Raw genomic sequence first — 17,028 nt, 5'->3', positions numbered from 1 at the left:
TTAACAGGGAAATCTATAGAAACAGAAAGTAGATTAGTGGTTGCTTGGGGCTGGGGATTGGAGGGGTGCTGAAGCATGCGGGGGTTCTCTCTGAGGTAATGAAATGTTCTGAAGTTGACTGTGGTGATGGTTGCAAATATCTGTGAAAATACTAAAGAACAGTGCATACTTTAAATGGGTAAATTGCACGGTATGTAATATCTCGGTAAAGCTATTTTTAAAGAAAAAAGTATTTCTGAGGCTGTGATTTTTTCTAATTTTCAGACACTTATCGTCTTATCTTTTGCCCAATGACTGGTCTCTTCCAGCTGTGGTTTCTTGTCTCCAACTTAGAAACCTTCGAGACGGGACTTTTGCATCCAGGGGCTTCTTTGTAGCGTCTAGTGGATTTCCTCACCTCACCCAGGCCACCCAGCGGCCTGGCCCAGAGAGGGTGAACTGAGGCATAACCAGGCATGGTTCATTTGCTACAGTATTTTCCAGAGTTTTTGTAGAACTGTTAGAGCTCCCGATTTGTCAGCCCACAATGAAGGTGAGCGCCGTCAGAACAAAAATACCATCCTCCTGTTTGGGGCCCCTTTTATAAATATTCTAGTGGATTTTATACAGACTAAATTCTGTTCATATGTCCTAATGATTTGAATCAACTTTTCAGGATACGCAGATGCATGTAAGATATAATGGCCCTCAGTGAAAGGGCTTCTGAAAGAACCTATTTAAAATTTTGAAACCTTTATTTATTAATACCCGCCAGGACGTACCCTTTACAAAATGGATCCTAAAGGTAGTTTTTAAAACCTCAGTGACTCACACACATCTTTAGGCTCCATCCCACCTGTAATCAGCTGGGATAATGTCAAGACGGAGTTCTTAAAAAATGAATTAACTGTGGTTTGTACAAAAGTGGCCAGTCACCCCTAACGCTTAGTCTTGTCACATGAAATACTAGGAAGTGGGCCCGTGAGCCCTCCAGGCACTTCCCAGTGTTCTCAACACGGGCAGAACAAGGCATCTCGAGACCCAGGCTCAGACCTGACCCCCGTTACTTCTGCCTCATTCCATTGGCCAAAGCAAGTCATGTGATCAAACCCAAAGTTAGGAGGTGAGGACGCACAGCTCATCTCTAGTGTGAGGACGGTAAAGGGGGTAAGGCATACACGCGAGGAGGGGATAAAATACAGGGCCCCAAAACACAATCTATGACACCACCCAGCACCTTTCTTCCAACCACAGCCAGCTTTCTCCTGAACACAGCAACCAGGGACCCACTTCACCCTGGAGGACTTACACCAGTGATAACGCAACTCCAGGTGGCATCCAGAGACCACCGTAACCTTGGCTTTGGGGACCACTGAAAGTTCAATCCTGAAGTTACAGCTCTGTACATATCAAATCACTAATTTCCTGGACTGGAGACCAGGGGCAGGAGGTTCCAGGGTAAAATGGACACACGCAGACACACGCACATTTTGTTAACTTCATCAACATTTATTGAGCTGTGAACCGTTGCAATCACTGCTGAAATGTGAGACTCACCCATCCTGATCCGCTCTCAGCTTCCCCTTGAAAAGGAAGCCTGGAGCAGGACCGCCCCAAACACCAGAGGGTAGAAGGAAGACATGGCGGGGTGCAGGGAGATGAGGGACAGGGGGGGAAAGGAAGAAGCGGGACCAGCGTGCAAAGTTAGACTCCTGGGGACACACGCACACTCCCACACACGCAGGCAAAGACCAGGGGTGTCCATCTCTACCCCAACCAGCAGCCGTGAGAACATCAGGGAAGGACCAGGCGTCCACGAGACATTTCAGTCCTTCCTGTCATGAAGCGTCTGCCGAGAGGGGCTGGGCCAAGGTCACTGGACTGCGCAGAGAGAAGGGGGGAGGGGGCTTCAGACTACAGGGAGAGAGGCCAGATTAAAGGGAGTCACTTCACTGACTTTAACCTCTAAGCTTTTGCTGTAGTAAACTGCAACCATGAGTAGAACAGCTCTGCTGAGTTGTGTGAGTCCTTCAAGAGAATCGCTGAGCTTGGCGGTGGTCTCGAGACTCCTGAAACTGCGCTCAGAAACCATGCGAACAAGAATCATTCTTCCCCCTTTCTTTTCTTACATAAATCCCATTTTTGCTTATTTTAGATGAAATCACCCATTGGTGGACTCCTCTGAATCTAAGCAAACCTTGTGCTCATTTAAGCAAATGCCTTGAGTTACTGACAGTTTGGAGGCGGCAAATGGTGTGTTTATGCAAGGGATGCGCCGTTTGTCTTGAGGAGCTCAAACCCCACAAAGGTGGCCCCCCCACCCCCCACAGCAACAGCCCACACATCGCCAGCTCATGCGGCTTTGGAATTATGAAATTCTTGATTTTCTTTTTTTAATCTGGGGAGACTCACTTCTTTTCAGACCTGCACAGGAGGCAAGACATTCATATTTTTGTACTGCTTTAATTCAAATTTGCGGGTCCAAATTCCCACTGAAAGCAACCTCGCTCTGCTCTAGTGAGGACGGTAAGAAATGGACCTTGAGTTCAAAGCGTTTCAGAACCAGGTTCCTGGTGCAAAGCATGCTGGGGGCAGGTACCTGGGTCCCCAGTATCCTGGCACAGGACACTCAGTGCTAGCACACCGTGGGGCGGGAACTGGCACTCAAGCTTAGAGGGGGGCAGAAAGTGCTTCTAGGCTCTCAAAAGCCAGGAGCCAGAGCTTGGTTATGGCTTGGTTAGTAACCAGGGCCCAGTTCCAGGACAGGTTGGGTTTGGGGCTCATCTAGAACGTACAGGCTTGAAAATCGAAAAGCAGGCTCAGAAAGTGCTGAAAAGCAGTTCTACGGTCCAGAGAACAACATGGAAACCGCTACTTGTTCTGGTATTGGGCTGGACACTAGTGCTCGGGTCTGGAGCACGTTAGGAACAGGAGTCGTCAATTGTCGTCTAGGCGCCGGGTCCCCCTCACCTCTGCCCTCAGGGCCCATTAGGCCTGAGCCAAAGCGGCTTTGATGGCGGCCACCAGCTTCAGAAACTTGCTCTCCGTGTCCACATAGCCATCGCCTCCCTGGAGAAGGGAGGAAGAGGCGAGGGATGAGCTGGGACCAAGATGCCAACCCCAGTCCCAAAACCCCACTAGCCCCAAATGGGGCAGAACGGACAGACAGACATACCTTCTTGGAGTGAACCAACTTCCCCGCTACCAACACTTCAAAGAAACCGGTGACCTGGGGCGTCCCCTCGCCGCACTGGGGAGAAGGAGAGGTGTTGGCAGGGCTGAGATGCCCTCTTGGGGACACCCGCCGTTGCCCAAGGAATGGAGAATGGGGGCGAAGGGTGGGGCTGACCCACACCACCCCCACCGCCATCCAGGGCTGAAGGATGGACATGACCCATGTTTGACTCCTTCCCCATCCCCAGGACCCACGATGTCCAGGCGTCCAGGAAACTCATCTTCTAACTTCTTCTTAAGCTGAAGATACTGCAAAAGGGGGTGCGAGGTCACAACAGGGGTCCACAGGAGCCACGCCAGCTAGCCCCCCTCCCCCATCTTCCAGGGGTGCCTCTTGGGACCACTCTGCTTACCTTGGACTTGTAGCCTCAAGCGCCACTGGTGGGAGAGTGTCCAAGAGAGTGGGTCCCGGGAGAGAGAGGGAGACGGTGGGGATCCAGGGAGAGGCAGGAGCAGAGATGGAGGGAAATGGGGGGGAGCAGGAAGAGATGAAGAGGGACACAGATGACAAAACCAAGCAAGGCACAGACACCCTCAAGAGAGAGGAGAGACACACCCGAGTGTTGGGGGGCAGCACACAGATGGGGAGGCAGGGGCACAGGAAGGAGAGAGCCACCCACGCGAGGAAATTCAAAAAAGGGGTGACAAGGGGAGGCCACAGCGTGAGGCAGAGCAGAGGCGGAGGCAATGGAGAGAACTGGGTTAGGACAACTGCTGAAATAACAGCTCCACCCCCGCCCGTCCAAGGGAAACCATTATTCCTGGATCCCCAAGGCCCTGCCAGGCCCGAGGATGAAATTTAAACGCCTCCCCAACCCCCCACGGGAGGCTATTTTGGAACTGGAGTCTGGTGCACAGGCCCCCCCCTCCCCGGCCTCAAAATTTCACTTCACCCCCTGCGTGACCGAGCGGCCAGGGACACCGCTAATGCTGTGACAGATGTGAGCCTTTCATAACCCCCTCTGGACATCTCACAGACATGACAGCCAGTGGACCCAGATTCGGGTAATCTGTGATCTGCAGCCTGAACCTCGAGCTACCGACCTGCCACTGCCCCACTCCCAGCCTCAGTTTCCTCACCTGTAAAATGGAGCTAGACACACCCCCTCCCCCACCCCCACTCAAGGGGTTTCCGGGGGAGGAAATTCACTTAACATGTATTTATTCAGCGCCTACAGGCCAGCATGCCTGTGCATGCCAGCACAGTCCTAGGGGCCAGGGCGATCAAGCAGTCTACAGGACGGAACATTCCCTGCCGACCTGGCACTTTTTCACTCTGAACGGAACAATCAGATCAAATGTTTAACACCCAACACACAGTATTCCCTCCGCGGTAACGTTAAGATCACTCCCTCTACAGACGGGAAAAGCGAGGTCAGAAAAAGACTAGGGTTAGTAGCGAAAGGCATCCACTGTACGCATTCAAGTCCTTGCCAAACGCACGTCGGAAACTTCTCGAACCTTCTCGACTCTGGCCGGCCCCACCCCGCGACTGTTCCAGGTACTGGGGGAGGGGAAACCGAGGCGCTGACGGAACCTCCTCTCCCATTACACACTGACCCCCACCTGCTCCCCACACTGAGTCCCGGAATCGGGGGGGTTAAAACAACACACACGTGTCGCAGTTCTACCTTTTGAGACCTGAGACATGTAGAATGTTACAAACTGGGGACGGGGTGGGGGGGGGAGGGCAGAGAAATCAGCGCCCTCTGTTTCCCACCCCTACGGAATCCTTTTCCCAGTGGAAGGATCCCCATGGGTCCTGCCCCCGACGTCCCCAGCGCCCAGCTCCGCTAGGACAGGGCGGGGCCCGGGCAGGATTCGAAGAGGGGATCTCCGGCCCTCGTGCTCACCAATAAACGACTCGAACGGCAACAGCCATGATTCCGGACCGGAGCATCCGCTACAGTCCGAACGCCCGATCAGCACTCGGGCGAGAAAAGGCGAGGTGGGAGCCCCGAGGCGGAGCATGCGCAGAGAGGCCAGGTACTGGGCGTTCCACAGAGCGGACCAACGCCGCGGGGGGGATGAGGGGAGAAAGGCCCCACAGCGGGGACGAAGGGGGCCCTACGGCCCACCACCACCCTGAGGGCCCCGAAGCAAATCTCCCTCCTCTCGCCCTGTGAGGCCAGGGAGCATACCGGCAGAGGGAGTCCCGGGAGAAGCCTTTGCGCGCCCCCTCCCGGATCTCCCCCTCCGGCCTGGAATGGTATGGCCTCGCGGGGCGGGGGTTCAGGGCCGACTGCTACTAGGAGGAAACGGAAGTACAAGCGAAGGCGGTGGTTTTGCAGCGAGGACCTGGGGGGCGGGGCCGGGGGCGGGGCCGGGGGGAGGCCGAGGGCGGCAGCGAGGCCGAGAGGGCTGAGTCCGAAAGGATTTGGGGTACTCAGGGCAGCCCCTGAAGCTGGGGTTTCCAGTGAGCGCCCCAGGGCCCCGCTGCCTTATTAAAGCTTGGCATCCGCACCCGGGCGCCCTGATCAGCTTGGCAACCCCCCCTTTTGCGCCTTCCAGTCCTCTGTGTGGCAAGGTGTTCACGGAGAGTGCTGGAAGCTGGCAGCTGAGTTAAAGGCTTAGGGCGCGATGCCTTTCTCTGAGCCTCAGTTTCCTCCTCCGGAAGATGGTATAATCGCCTTCAGAGAATATTTACCCATCTAAGAAATACGTACTGGGTACCTACCTGCAGTCATAGGTTCCGAAGATACAGCAGTGAAAAAATAGACAAAGTCCCTGCCCTTAGCTCTGCCCGAGGTCTTCCCACCGCAGCTTCTGTCTTTGATCCGCTGGTTCTCACCTGCTGTGACCCTGACGTCTCGGGGCACTTGGCAGACATGGTTCAAGTTCCACCCCACCTCTTTTGCTGGCTGTGTGTCCTCTGATCTCAGTGGTCTTGGGAAGATACAATGAGCCTCTGATGTAGAGCAGATAACATGTGGCTGGGCTAGTCAGTGTCCCATTAATAGAGGTCTTTTTCAGGCTTCCAAGGTCCTCAGAACAAAAACCCAAGCCTTGGGAGTTCCCTGGTGGCCTAGTGGTTAGGATTCCAGGCTTTCACTACTGTGGCCGGGGTTCAGTTCCTGGTGGGGGAACTGAAATCTCGCAAGCTGCCCGGCTTGGCCAAGAAAACAAGCAAAAGAACCCCAAGCCTTAGCATGCTCTGCCCCTGACTGGTCCCATTGTTCCCTTCTTGCCCCTCTCTTAGTGCCTTAGCCACGTGGAATCAGGGACCTCACCCACTCACCTGCCTCTGGGACTTTGCGCACGCTCCTTCTACCCTCTCCTACTGCCTGACCCTGTTCATCCTCCAGAAATCAGCTCCAACATATCGTAGGGAAAATTTTGTGTCGTGATAAACTATACCTTCTCCATATTGCATCTGTATTAGTTTGCTAGGGCTGTCATCACAAAGCACCACAAACTGAATGGCTGAAACCCCAGAAATTTATTTCACGGTTCTAGAGGCCAGGAGGCAGAGATCAAGGTGTCAGCAGGGTTAGTTCCCTCTAAAGTCTGTGAGAAAGAATTTGTTCCATGATCCTCTCCGAGCTCCTGGTGTTTCGCTGGCAACCTTTGGTGTTCCTTGGCTCCTAAGAGCACCACCCAATATCTACCTTCAACTCCACGTGGCACTCTCCCTGTGTGCATGTCTGTGTCCAAATTTCCCTATTTACTTAATTTTCTTATTTTATCTTTATTTTATTTTATTTATTGGCCATGCCACGTCGCATGTGGGATCTTAGTTCCCTGACCAGGGATCGAACCCATGCCCCCTGCAGTGGAAGTGTGGAGTCTTACCACCAGGGAATTGCCAGGACCCAGTCATTTTAGATTAGGGCCCACCCTATGCCAGTATGACCTCATCTTAAGTAATTGCATCTGCAACAACCTTGTTTCTAAGTAAGGTCACGTTATGAGGTACTGGGGGTTAGGACTTCACATATGAATTCTGGTGGGACATAATTCAGCCTGTAACAAGCCATTCAGAGTTATCTGATTCTGTGGGGTTCTGTTTTACAACTCCATAAACTGTAGATAAGTGGCGGCATTACAAAATAATTCTTCTCTACAGGCGTGCAAATGAATTCTGTCTGGTGGAGGGACAACCCTCTCTCCCTTAGTCTGTTTGGGCTGCTATAACAAAATACTACAGTTTATAGCTTATACACAACGGAAATTTATTGCTCTCAGCTCTGGAGGCTTCAAAGTCCAAGATCAAGGTGCCAGCATGGTTGAGTGAGGGCCTTCTTCCTGGTTCATAGCTGCCACCTTCTCGCTGTGTCCTCACCTGATGGAAGAGGCAGGGGATGTCTCTGGGGTCTCTTTTATAAGGGCACTAATCTCATTCATGAGAGCTCCACTCTCATGACCTGAGCACCTCCCAAAGGCCCCACCTCCTAATACCATCATCTTCAGGGGAACGCAAACATTCAGACCATAAGACCCCCCCAAATGTTTTGCCTCTATTTGCATTTTTGTTTCAATATTCCTGATCTATAAATGCATCTGTTTGTTGATTTTCCTTTGAACCAGTTATAACACCTGACAGTGTTAAGTGACATCTTTAACATGTTTTCGCTTTTAGATCTGTATGAGTCATGATTTTCCCTTTTTTCCCCAAAATTATCTTCTAACAATGCTGTCCTCAAGGAAGGCCACCCAAACCCCACAGGCTGGCCAGGGTCCCCATGGGGCTCCCCCATCACTGCCCCAACCACTCTGGTTGTCCCAGGTCTGACGTTTTCTCAGCACACCCAGCAAGTGGCTGGGCACAGGGCAGATGCTCAGAGGCTGTTTTGTTGACTGAAGAGTGAGAGACGCCCCCCTTCTGCCACTGAGAACAAAGAGGTCTCTGTTGCCCAGGAGTGGAGGAGGCTGGAGACAGTAGTCACGCTTCTGGGGTTGGGAATGCATCCCTTGCTCACTCTCTCTCTCTCTCTCTCTCTCTCTCACACACACACACACACACACACACAAATGGTAACACACAGCTCTCCCCCTTACCTGGCTACACAATTGCACATTCAGACAAACCACAGCCCAGCCAGAGACACAACGCAACAGCACAAACCTCTATTCTGCTACACAATGACACAAAAACACACCAGGCTCTCCCTATACAACAGCGCAGCCCCTACCCAGCCAGGATCATGACAACTACACCTCCAGATGCGCAACTCACGCACTATGGCTGCCGCCTCTACCCGGCCACGTGGTGGAACACACAACTGTACCCTGGACAATAACACAACACACATGTATCCGGATGGAGACACAACAGCTCACCCAGAGACCCCGCTCACTGGGACACACAATTGTATACACAGCACACACTGCTGAATCTGGCCACGGACACTGATACACAACCGCACAGCTGCACACAGAGACATGATCAGTAATGCCCACGGACACACACACACACACACACACAACATTAACCTACCAATAACCCAGACAGACTCTCACTTGGATGTATCTGGGCATGAACACCATTGCATAACCACACACCACCCCAGGGACACACCCAGGCAGAGACACTGCAGCCCAATCATACAGCACATGCAGGCTCCCACTCACAGCCTCACAGTGACCCACGCCCAGGCTTGGGCACACGCAGTAAACAGACATGGTCCCTGCCTCCTGGGGCTCATGTGATGGTCAGGGAGACGGACACGGGAAATCATAAATAAATAAGGATTCCTATTTATTTACAGCATAGTGAGTGCTGGGAAGAAAAATAAAGCCAGGAAGGATGGCAGGGAGTGCTGGGCTGGGGAGTTTTGTAAATAGATCAGGGAAGGCAGCTCTGTTATTAAATACACAATGAAACAAAAGCTTCCTTCGGGCCTAAATGGCAGGAAATGTGTTATCCCATTTTACAGATGGGCAAACTGAGGTACTTGGATGAGGTCACACCAGGCACAGAGCATGGATATGACCCCGCTGCCTGGCTGTGGAGCCTGTGCTCTGAACCACCTTCCTGTCGGCAAGACGGAGAAAAGGGAGGTGGGCAGGTGGGGTGGGCCAGGTGGGATGGGGAGTTGTCAGGGATCCCGAAAGCTCCAAGGGGTGAAGGAGACCTGGACTTCCGAGAAGCCAGGAGGTCCAGCCTCTGCCCCACCCCTGCCCCAGGGAAGACGCTGCCCGAGACTCTGTGTCTAATCTGGTGGCCCTGGAGAGTGACCTGGAACCCCATCACGCTTTCAGTGTCTTCAACACCTTGATGCAGGTAAGGCTTGCGGCGGGGCACCCCATCTGGCTGTCGTTCTGCACGGGGCCAGGGCCTCCCTGAGGCTGTGGCTCCTCCTTGTGCCCCCACCCCCACCCCAGGGACAACCACTGAGCCCTCCGCAGGCCGGGCCTGTCTGGGGAGGACCCTGACTCCACCATTCATGGGACCAGCACGTGCAGAGGCCCCCGCCTGAGGGGGAGCCTGGAGCATGTCCTGAAGCACTGACCTGACCTTGTCACTCCTCTCTGTGGGCCCCCCAGTGCCCTCTAGACAGGTCCAAACTGTTTAGTACTATTCACTCTTTCATTCATTCATTCAACAAACATTCACCGAGACCCTGATATATGTTGTCCCCAGATGGAGAAGACCCAGAGTGGGCGGGGCTAAGTTTGGAGGCATCCAAAGGGGGCATCTGACCAGCCTGGGAGGAGGTCAGGGAGGGCTTCCTGGAGGAGGGGACTTTGAGTTGACGAGGAGGAGGGAACCTGGCAGCAGGAAGAGCAGGTCCGAGGCCTCTGTCACCGGCGCCCACCTTCAGCTTCTCCAGATCTCCCACACCGAGACCAAGCAGGGTGCCGTGCTGCACCCCACCTGCATCTTCGCCAACATCCCCAAGGTGCTGCACACGCAGGAGCAGGAGGCCAGGGGCGGCGACGAACCGAGATACCGTGAGCCCAGGCGGGGGTTGGGGGAAGCCCTCCATTGGGGACGTGAGGGACAGGACAGTGACCTCAGGGTGCCCCTCGCCGTCTGGGGTTACCCCCTCGCTCCTCCCCACATTCAGCTTCGCTGGGGCTTCTGACGTGGGACCTGCAGGTCCCAAGAGCCAGACCTGGCTGGGTGGCCTTGGCAAGTCCACCCCTTGTTGAGCGTCGCCCTCCCCATGTGGTGCTGGCTGCCCCGAGCCCCGAGCCCGTCCCAAGGCCTGAGCTTTTAGCAATTAGAGCAGCGCCTGCCAGGAGACCTGTCCCGGGAGCCCCGTGGACTTCAGGGCTTGGTCCTACCTGGGGGGCTCCCTCAGCTTTTCACAAAGCTGCTCTGTACCTTCATGCATATACGTCTTTGCACGGCCACCTGCTTTCCTCTGTCTTGCAGATACCTAGGTGTAGAAGCCCCGGATCAGAGGGTGGGTGTATGGTTAACTTTTCAAGAAACTGCCCAACTGTTGTCCACAGTGTCCACAGTAACAGTTCATATTCTCACCAGCAGGGGCGCCAGAGTTCCAGTTGCTCCATCCTCATCCTCGCCAGCACTTGGGAGAATCAGTCTTTTTTTAAATTTATTTTTATTTTAATTTTTTTTTGTGGTACGCGAGCCTCTCACTGCTGTGGCCTCTCCCGTTGCGGAGCACAGGCTCCGGACACGCAGGCTCAGCGGCCATGGCTCACGGGCCCAGCCACTCCGCGGCATGTGGGATCTTCCCGGACCGGGGCACGAACCCGTGTCCCCTGCATCGGCAGGCGGACTCTCAACCACTGCGCCACCAGGGAAGCCCGAGAATCAGTCTTTTTAATTTCAGCATTCCAATGGACCTAGGGAAGTATCTCACTGTGATTTAAATTTGCATTTCCCTAAATATTAATGAAGTCTTTTCATGCCCTTATTTGCCAGTCCTATGTCTTCTCTGATGAAGTGTCTATTTCCTCAGATCTTTCGCCCATTTCTTATTGAGTTGTCTTCTTCTTATTACATTGTAAGAGTTCTTTATATATTCTAGATATGTCTTTTGTCAGATATCTGTTTTGCAAATATTTTCCCAGTCTGTGGCTTGCCTTTTCCTTTCTGCAACAGTGTCTTTTGAAGAGCACGACTTTCGACTTTCATTTTGGTGAGTCCAGTGTATTTTTTCCTTTAATTATACTTCATGATTTTGGGTGTCATATATAAGGTATCTACATCAAACCTAAGGTCACTAAAATTTCTTCCTCTATTTTCTTAGAGAAGTTGAAGGGTTTTATATCTTCTTTTAGAGCTTATGCTTTTTTTTTTTTTTTCCTTATCTGGCTTCTCATCTTGTTCAAATCCATCACTGCCACTTGGCCTCTTGGAGAGATAAAGATTCAACCTGCAGGCATCAAGGGGGTGAGGGAGCTAGAGTGTCAGAAGCAGTTACTATAGCAGTCTTGGGTCGGCTAGCCTTAGAAAAGTCCGCATGCAAGGTTGGCCCTCGCCTAGCATTGGGGAAATTGGCTGATAAACATTTTCCTCCACGGATATGAAACTTTCCTAAAGATACGAATGCTCAGTCTGCCTAGACTGTACGAAACAACACGGTTTATGCTGCTGATGTCTGCTTGCTTTCTGGAAGTCTGGAATTTGGGTACATGATGGGTAGAGGGTACCTACGTGAATAGCCTCCCCAAAACGCTTGGGTCCTGAGTCTCTAATGGACTTCTTTTTTTTTTTTAACTAATAACTTTTTAAAAAATATTTATTTAGTTGCACCGAGCCTTAGTTGCGGCACATGGGCTCCTTAGTTGTGGCATGCGAACTCTTAGTTGCGGCATGCATGTGGGATCTAGTTCCCCTACCAGGGATAGAACCTGGGCCCCCTGCATTGGGAGCGCAGAGTCCTATCCACTGTGCCACCAGGGAAGTCCCTCTAATGGGCTTCTCTGTGCAGAAACGTTGCATGCACATTGCCGCATTTTCATTGCAGGGGAAACGTGCTCAGGGTGAGCCCTCATGGGAGGGAGTGAACATAAGGACTCTTGCACGCGGATTTCTCCAGACTCTCCCATTATGATCCGCTGCCTGTCCTACTATGTCACTATAATAAATCAACTCTAGGGAGTTCCCTGGTGGCCTAGCAGTTAGGATTCCCGGCTTTCTCTGCTGTGGCCCGGGTTCAATCCCTGTCGGCGAACTGAGATCCTGCAAACCGCATGGCGCGGCCAAAAGAAATCAATCCATCAACTCTATACGGACTCCTCTAGGACCTTCTAGCAAATCGCTGAACACGGGGCTGGTTTGGGGACCCTGACACAACTGGTAACCCTGGTCAGACCCAGAGGAGGGTACGCAAAAGAAAAAGTCTAAAACACAAACCACGCCACGCTGTTCGCTGTCCCATTGTGTGTGGGCTTGAGGGGGCTGCCAGGAATCGCTTTATGAAATTTCTACTCTACTGCACTAGGTACGGAGAGAATGGGCATTTTTCACGGATTTGGGATATAATTAATGCAAATTCCAAATGCATACTTCCACTCCTGAATGGCCAGGTTTTTACATCCAACTGCCTACTTGCCACCGACAATTGGACGTCTAACGGACACCAGCAACCTGAGGTCCTGATTCGCCCACCCCACCTCTGGGCCCCTCCTTCTCCGGTCTTCCCCATCTCGAAATGGCAACTCCAGACCAGGCAAAAAAAACCTTGGAGTCCATTGGCTTCTTTCTTTGTAGATCAGTCAGTGATGGTGGATTTACTTTCACAATGTATCCCGGATGTACCCACCCCTCTGCACCTCCACCTGCGGGCGCTGTTGGAGACCCTACCACCTCCGGGAAGGACTCAGGGAGCTCCTGCCCTGCCCTACTTTCCCTCACAGTCTGTTCCCTATGCGGCCGCCAGGGGGCGCCGGTCCCCACCAGCGTCTGCTCACTCCCGGCTTCATCACCCAAAGTCACCGTGGACCACAGGCCCAGATGTTCTGACCCCCTCTTTACCTCTCTGATCTTATGCCCTCCTCACTACGTTCCAACTACTCTGGCCTCCTTGCTCTTCCCGGAACAAAACTGACACGCCACTTCAGTGGTTTTTGGGGTTTTGTGGAGTTTTTTCCTTTTTTAAAAATTGAGGTTAAATTCACATCACATAAAATTAACCATCTTAGAATGTACGATTCAGTGGCATTTGGTACATTCACAGAGTACATCCTGTATTTTTAAAAAATGGTCTTGTGATCATTTCTTATAGGAAATGGTGGCGATGGGAGACGGGAGTTGTGTGTGTTTTAATTGTGGTAAAATACACCTAATCTAACACTTAACATTAGAAGCATTTGGTACAGTCACAGTGTTGTGCAATCGGCACCTCTATCTAGTTCCAAGACATTTTCATCACCCCAAAAGGAGGCCTGTATCCATTAAGCAGTCACTCCCCACTCCCCCCTCCCCCCAGCCACTGGAAACCACTAATTTACCTTCTGTCTCTATGGATTTGCCTGTTCCGGACATTTCGTGTAAATGGAATCATACAATACGTGATTTTTTTTTTTGATGTGGACCATTTTTAAAGTCTTTATTGAATTTGTTACAATATTGTTTCTGCTTTATGGTTTTTTTTTTTTTTTTTGTGGCCGCGAGGCATGTGGGATCTTAGCTCCTTGACCAGGGAATGAACCTTCACCCTTTCACTGGAAGGCGAAGTCTTAACCACTGGACCTCCAGGGAAGTCCCTACATCGTCTTCTGTGTCTGACTTAGCATAACTTTTTCGAGGTTCGTCTGTATTTTAGCATGTATCCGCCTCAGAGATTTTGGGTTTTGTTTGTTTGTTTGTTTTATCTTTTTATTTATTTAGCTGCGTTGGGTCTTAGTGGCGGCACGCAGGATCTTTGTTGCAGCGCGTAAGCTTCTCTGTAGTTGTGGTGCATGGGATCCAGAGCGCGCAGGCTCAGTAGTTGCCGCACGCAGGCTTAGTTGCCCCACGGCATGTGGGGTCTTAGTTCCCCAACATTGGAAGGCGGATTCTTAACAACTGGCCCACCAGGGAAATCCCCACCTCAGAGATTTTTTTTTTTTGCATTTACTGTTCCCACAGCCTAGAACACTTTTCCTTCAGACAGTCACAGGGCTCTTTCCTCAGTTCCTTCAGATCTTTGCTCAAATGTCATTTCTTCCCTGACACCCTCTTTAAAATTGCAACACCTCCTCCAGCCCTCTGTACCCCCTTTTTCTCATGGCGCTTACGCCCTTGACATTCTATGTATCTTACTTTAGTTTTTTGTTGTTTGGTTTTTTTTAAGCTGTTAGCCGTCTCCTCCACCTAGAATGTGCACTCCGTGTTTTTCTGTTTTTTCTTCCCTCCTGGTACGTGTCCAGCCTCTAAAGTGGTGAGTGGCACGCGGCAAGCACTTAGTAAATACTTGTCAGATAAACGTATCTTTAAGAAAATATTTAGTAAGCTTATTAGAGAGTCTCTTATATTAATGGATACAATTGAATGGTATAAAGAATGTAAGAATCTGCCTGCCAATGAAGGGGACACGGGTTCGAGCCCTGGTCCGGGAAGATCCCACATGACGCGCGGCAACTAAGCCCGTGCGCCACAACTACTGAGCCTGCCTCTCTAGAGCCCACGAGGCACAACTACTGAGACGCGCCGCATCTACTGAACCCGTGTGCTCTAGAGCCCGTGCTCTGCAACAAGAGAAGCCGCCGCAATGAGAAGCCCGTGCACCGCAACGAAGAGTAGCCCCCTCTCACTGCAACTAGAGAAAGCCCGCGCGCAGCAACAAAGACCCAACACAGCCTAAAATAATAAATAAATTTATTTTTTTTTAAATGTCTGTGAAACAGGAATGCAAACTAGGTCATTTGTTAACACCAGGAGAATTCTTATCTTCCTCTCCCTGTGATAATTCTTATCTCTTTCTAGGCGAGTACCAGGCGCTTAGAATTCAGGCAAGTTGAAGGGGGGAGAGTGGGGGCAGGGGGTTCACTTCCTTGCAGACTGGACCTTGGCTGATCAGAAGCCAATTTACATCCTTAAAGGGAAAGGGCATATTTCCAATTTTAAATGTTGTAAAGTAGGGCTTATAGGCTCTTCTTCCACTGGAGGCAGATTTGTCCAAAGTCCCACCGAGTTTCCATCAGGCCTCTTTCATTCACATGGGGCATACTGAGCCACCGACACAGGTGCAAACGGTAGGAGGCAGGGATCTCATGTGACATATTCTGGTGAATATGGTACCCAAAGGAACTAGGGCAAGTATTTTGGTGCGGGCTACACTGAGGAATACGGTACCTGCAGAAGCCTCGGAATTTTCAGTGGTGCTGGTGACAGGAGTGTTTATTCAAATGTCACCTCCTAGGCGAGGCCTTCCCTGACCATCCTCTTTTTTTTTTTTTTTTTTTTTTTTTTTTTTTTTTTTTTTTTTTTTTTGCGGTACGCGGGCCTCTCACTGCTGTGGCCTCTCCCATTGCGGAGCACAGGCTCCGGACGCGCAGGCCCAGCGGCCATGGCTCACGGGCGCAGCCGCTCCGCGGCATGTGGGATCTTCCTGGACTGGGGCACGAACCCGCGTCCCCTGCATCGGCAGGCGGAGTCTCAACCACTGCGCCACCAGGGAAGCCCCATCCTCTTTTTTTTAAATTACCTTTTTAACACAGTATAGTGCACAAATATTAAAGTTACAGCTCAGGGCTTCCCTGGATCCCACATGCCGCGGAGTTCCTCCCTCTGCTATATTTTGGAAGAGTTTGAGAAGGATAGGTGTTAGCTCTTCTCTAAATGTTTGATAGAATTCTCCTGTGAAGCCATCTGGTCCTGGACTTTTGTTTGTTGCAAGATTTTTAATCACAGTTTCAATTTCAGTGCTTGTGATTGGTCTGTTCATATTTTCTATTTCTTCCAGATTCAGTCTTGGCAGGTTGTGCTTTTCTAAGAATTTGTCCACTTCTTCCAGGTTGCCCATTTTATTGGCATAGAGTTGCTTGTAGTAATCTCTCATGATCTTTTGTATTTCTGCAGTGTCAGTTGTTACTTCTCCTTTTTCATTTCTAATTCTATTGATTTGAGTCTTCTCCCTTTTTTTCTTTTTTTTTTCCCCTTTTTTTCTTGGTGAGTCTGGCTAATGGTTTATCAATTTTGTTTATCTTCTCAAAGAACCAGCTTTTAGTTTTATTGATCTTTGCTATCGTTTCCTTCATTTCTCTTTCATTTATTTCTGATCTGATCTTTACGATTTCTTTCCTTCTGCTAACTTTGGGGGTTTTTTGTTCTTCTTTCTCTAATTGCTTTGGGTGCATGGTTAGGTTGTTTATTCGAGATGTTTCCTGTTTGTTAAGGTAGGATTGTATTGCTATAAACTTCCCTCTTAGAAATGCTTTTGCTGTATCCCATAGTTTTTGGGTCGTCGTGTCTCCATTGTCATTTGTTTCTAGGTATTTTTTGATTTCCTCTTTGATTTTTTCAGTGATCACTTCGTTATTAAGTAGTGTATTGTTTAGCCTCCATGTGTTTGTATTTTTTACAGATCTTTTCCTGTAATTGATATCTAGTCTCATAGCATTGTGGTCGGAAAAGATACTTGATACAATCTCAATTTTCTTAAATTTACCAAGGCTTGATTTGTGACCCAAGATATGATCTATCCTGGAGAATGTTCCATGAGCACTTGAGAAAAATGTGTATTCTGCTGTTTTTGGATGGAATGTCCTATAAATATCAATTAAGTCCATCTTGTTTAATGTATCATTTGAAGCTTGTGTTTCCTTATTTATTTTCATTTTGGATGATCTGTCCATTGGTGAAAGTGGGGTGTTAAAGTCCCCTACTATGAATGTGTTACTGTCGATTTCCCCTTTTATGGCTGTTAGTATTTGCCTTATGTATTGAGGTGCTCCTGTGTTGGGTGCATAAAT

General features: G+C 50.5%; 1 protein-coding gene across 1 annotated transcript; it reads right to left on the bottom strand.

Moving 5' to 3' along the window:
* Nucleotides 1-1,467: 1,467 nt before the first annotated feature.
* SELENOW (selenoprotein W) lies at nucleotides 1,468-5,190 on the bottom strand. The gene is made up of 6 exons (XM_027080021.1): nucleotides 5,067-5,190; nucleotides 3,567-3,591; nucleotides 3,409-3,462; nucleotides 3,155-3,229; nucleotides 2,950-3,048; nucleotides 1,468-1,860 (listed from the first exon to the last, which is right to left on the bottom strand). Exons 1-5 carry the CDS (start codon nucleotides 5,111-5,113, stop codon nucleotides 2,968-2,970), a joined length of 282 nt encoding a protein of 93 aa, XP_026935822.1. The 5' UTR covers nucleotides 5,114-5,190; the 3' UTR covers nucleotides 1,468-1,860; nucleotides 2,950-2,967.
* Between the last annotated feature and the right edge of the window lie 11,838 nt (nucleotides 5,191-17,028).

This window comes from Aethalodelphis obliquidens, unplaced genomic scaffold, assembly GCF_003676395.1.
Source record: "Aethalodelphis obliquidens isolate GAN/ISIS:26980383/991018 unplaced genomic scaffold, ASM367639v1 scaffold43, whole genome shotgun sequence".
NCBI classification, from domain to species: domain Eukaryota; kingdom Metazoa; phylum Chordata; class Mammalia; order Artiodactyla; family Delphinidae; genus Aethalodelphis; species Aethalodelphis obliquidens.
This window is presented reverse-complemented; position numbering and strand designations above follow the sequence as displayed.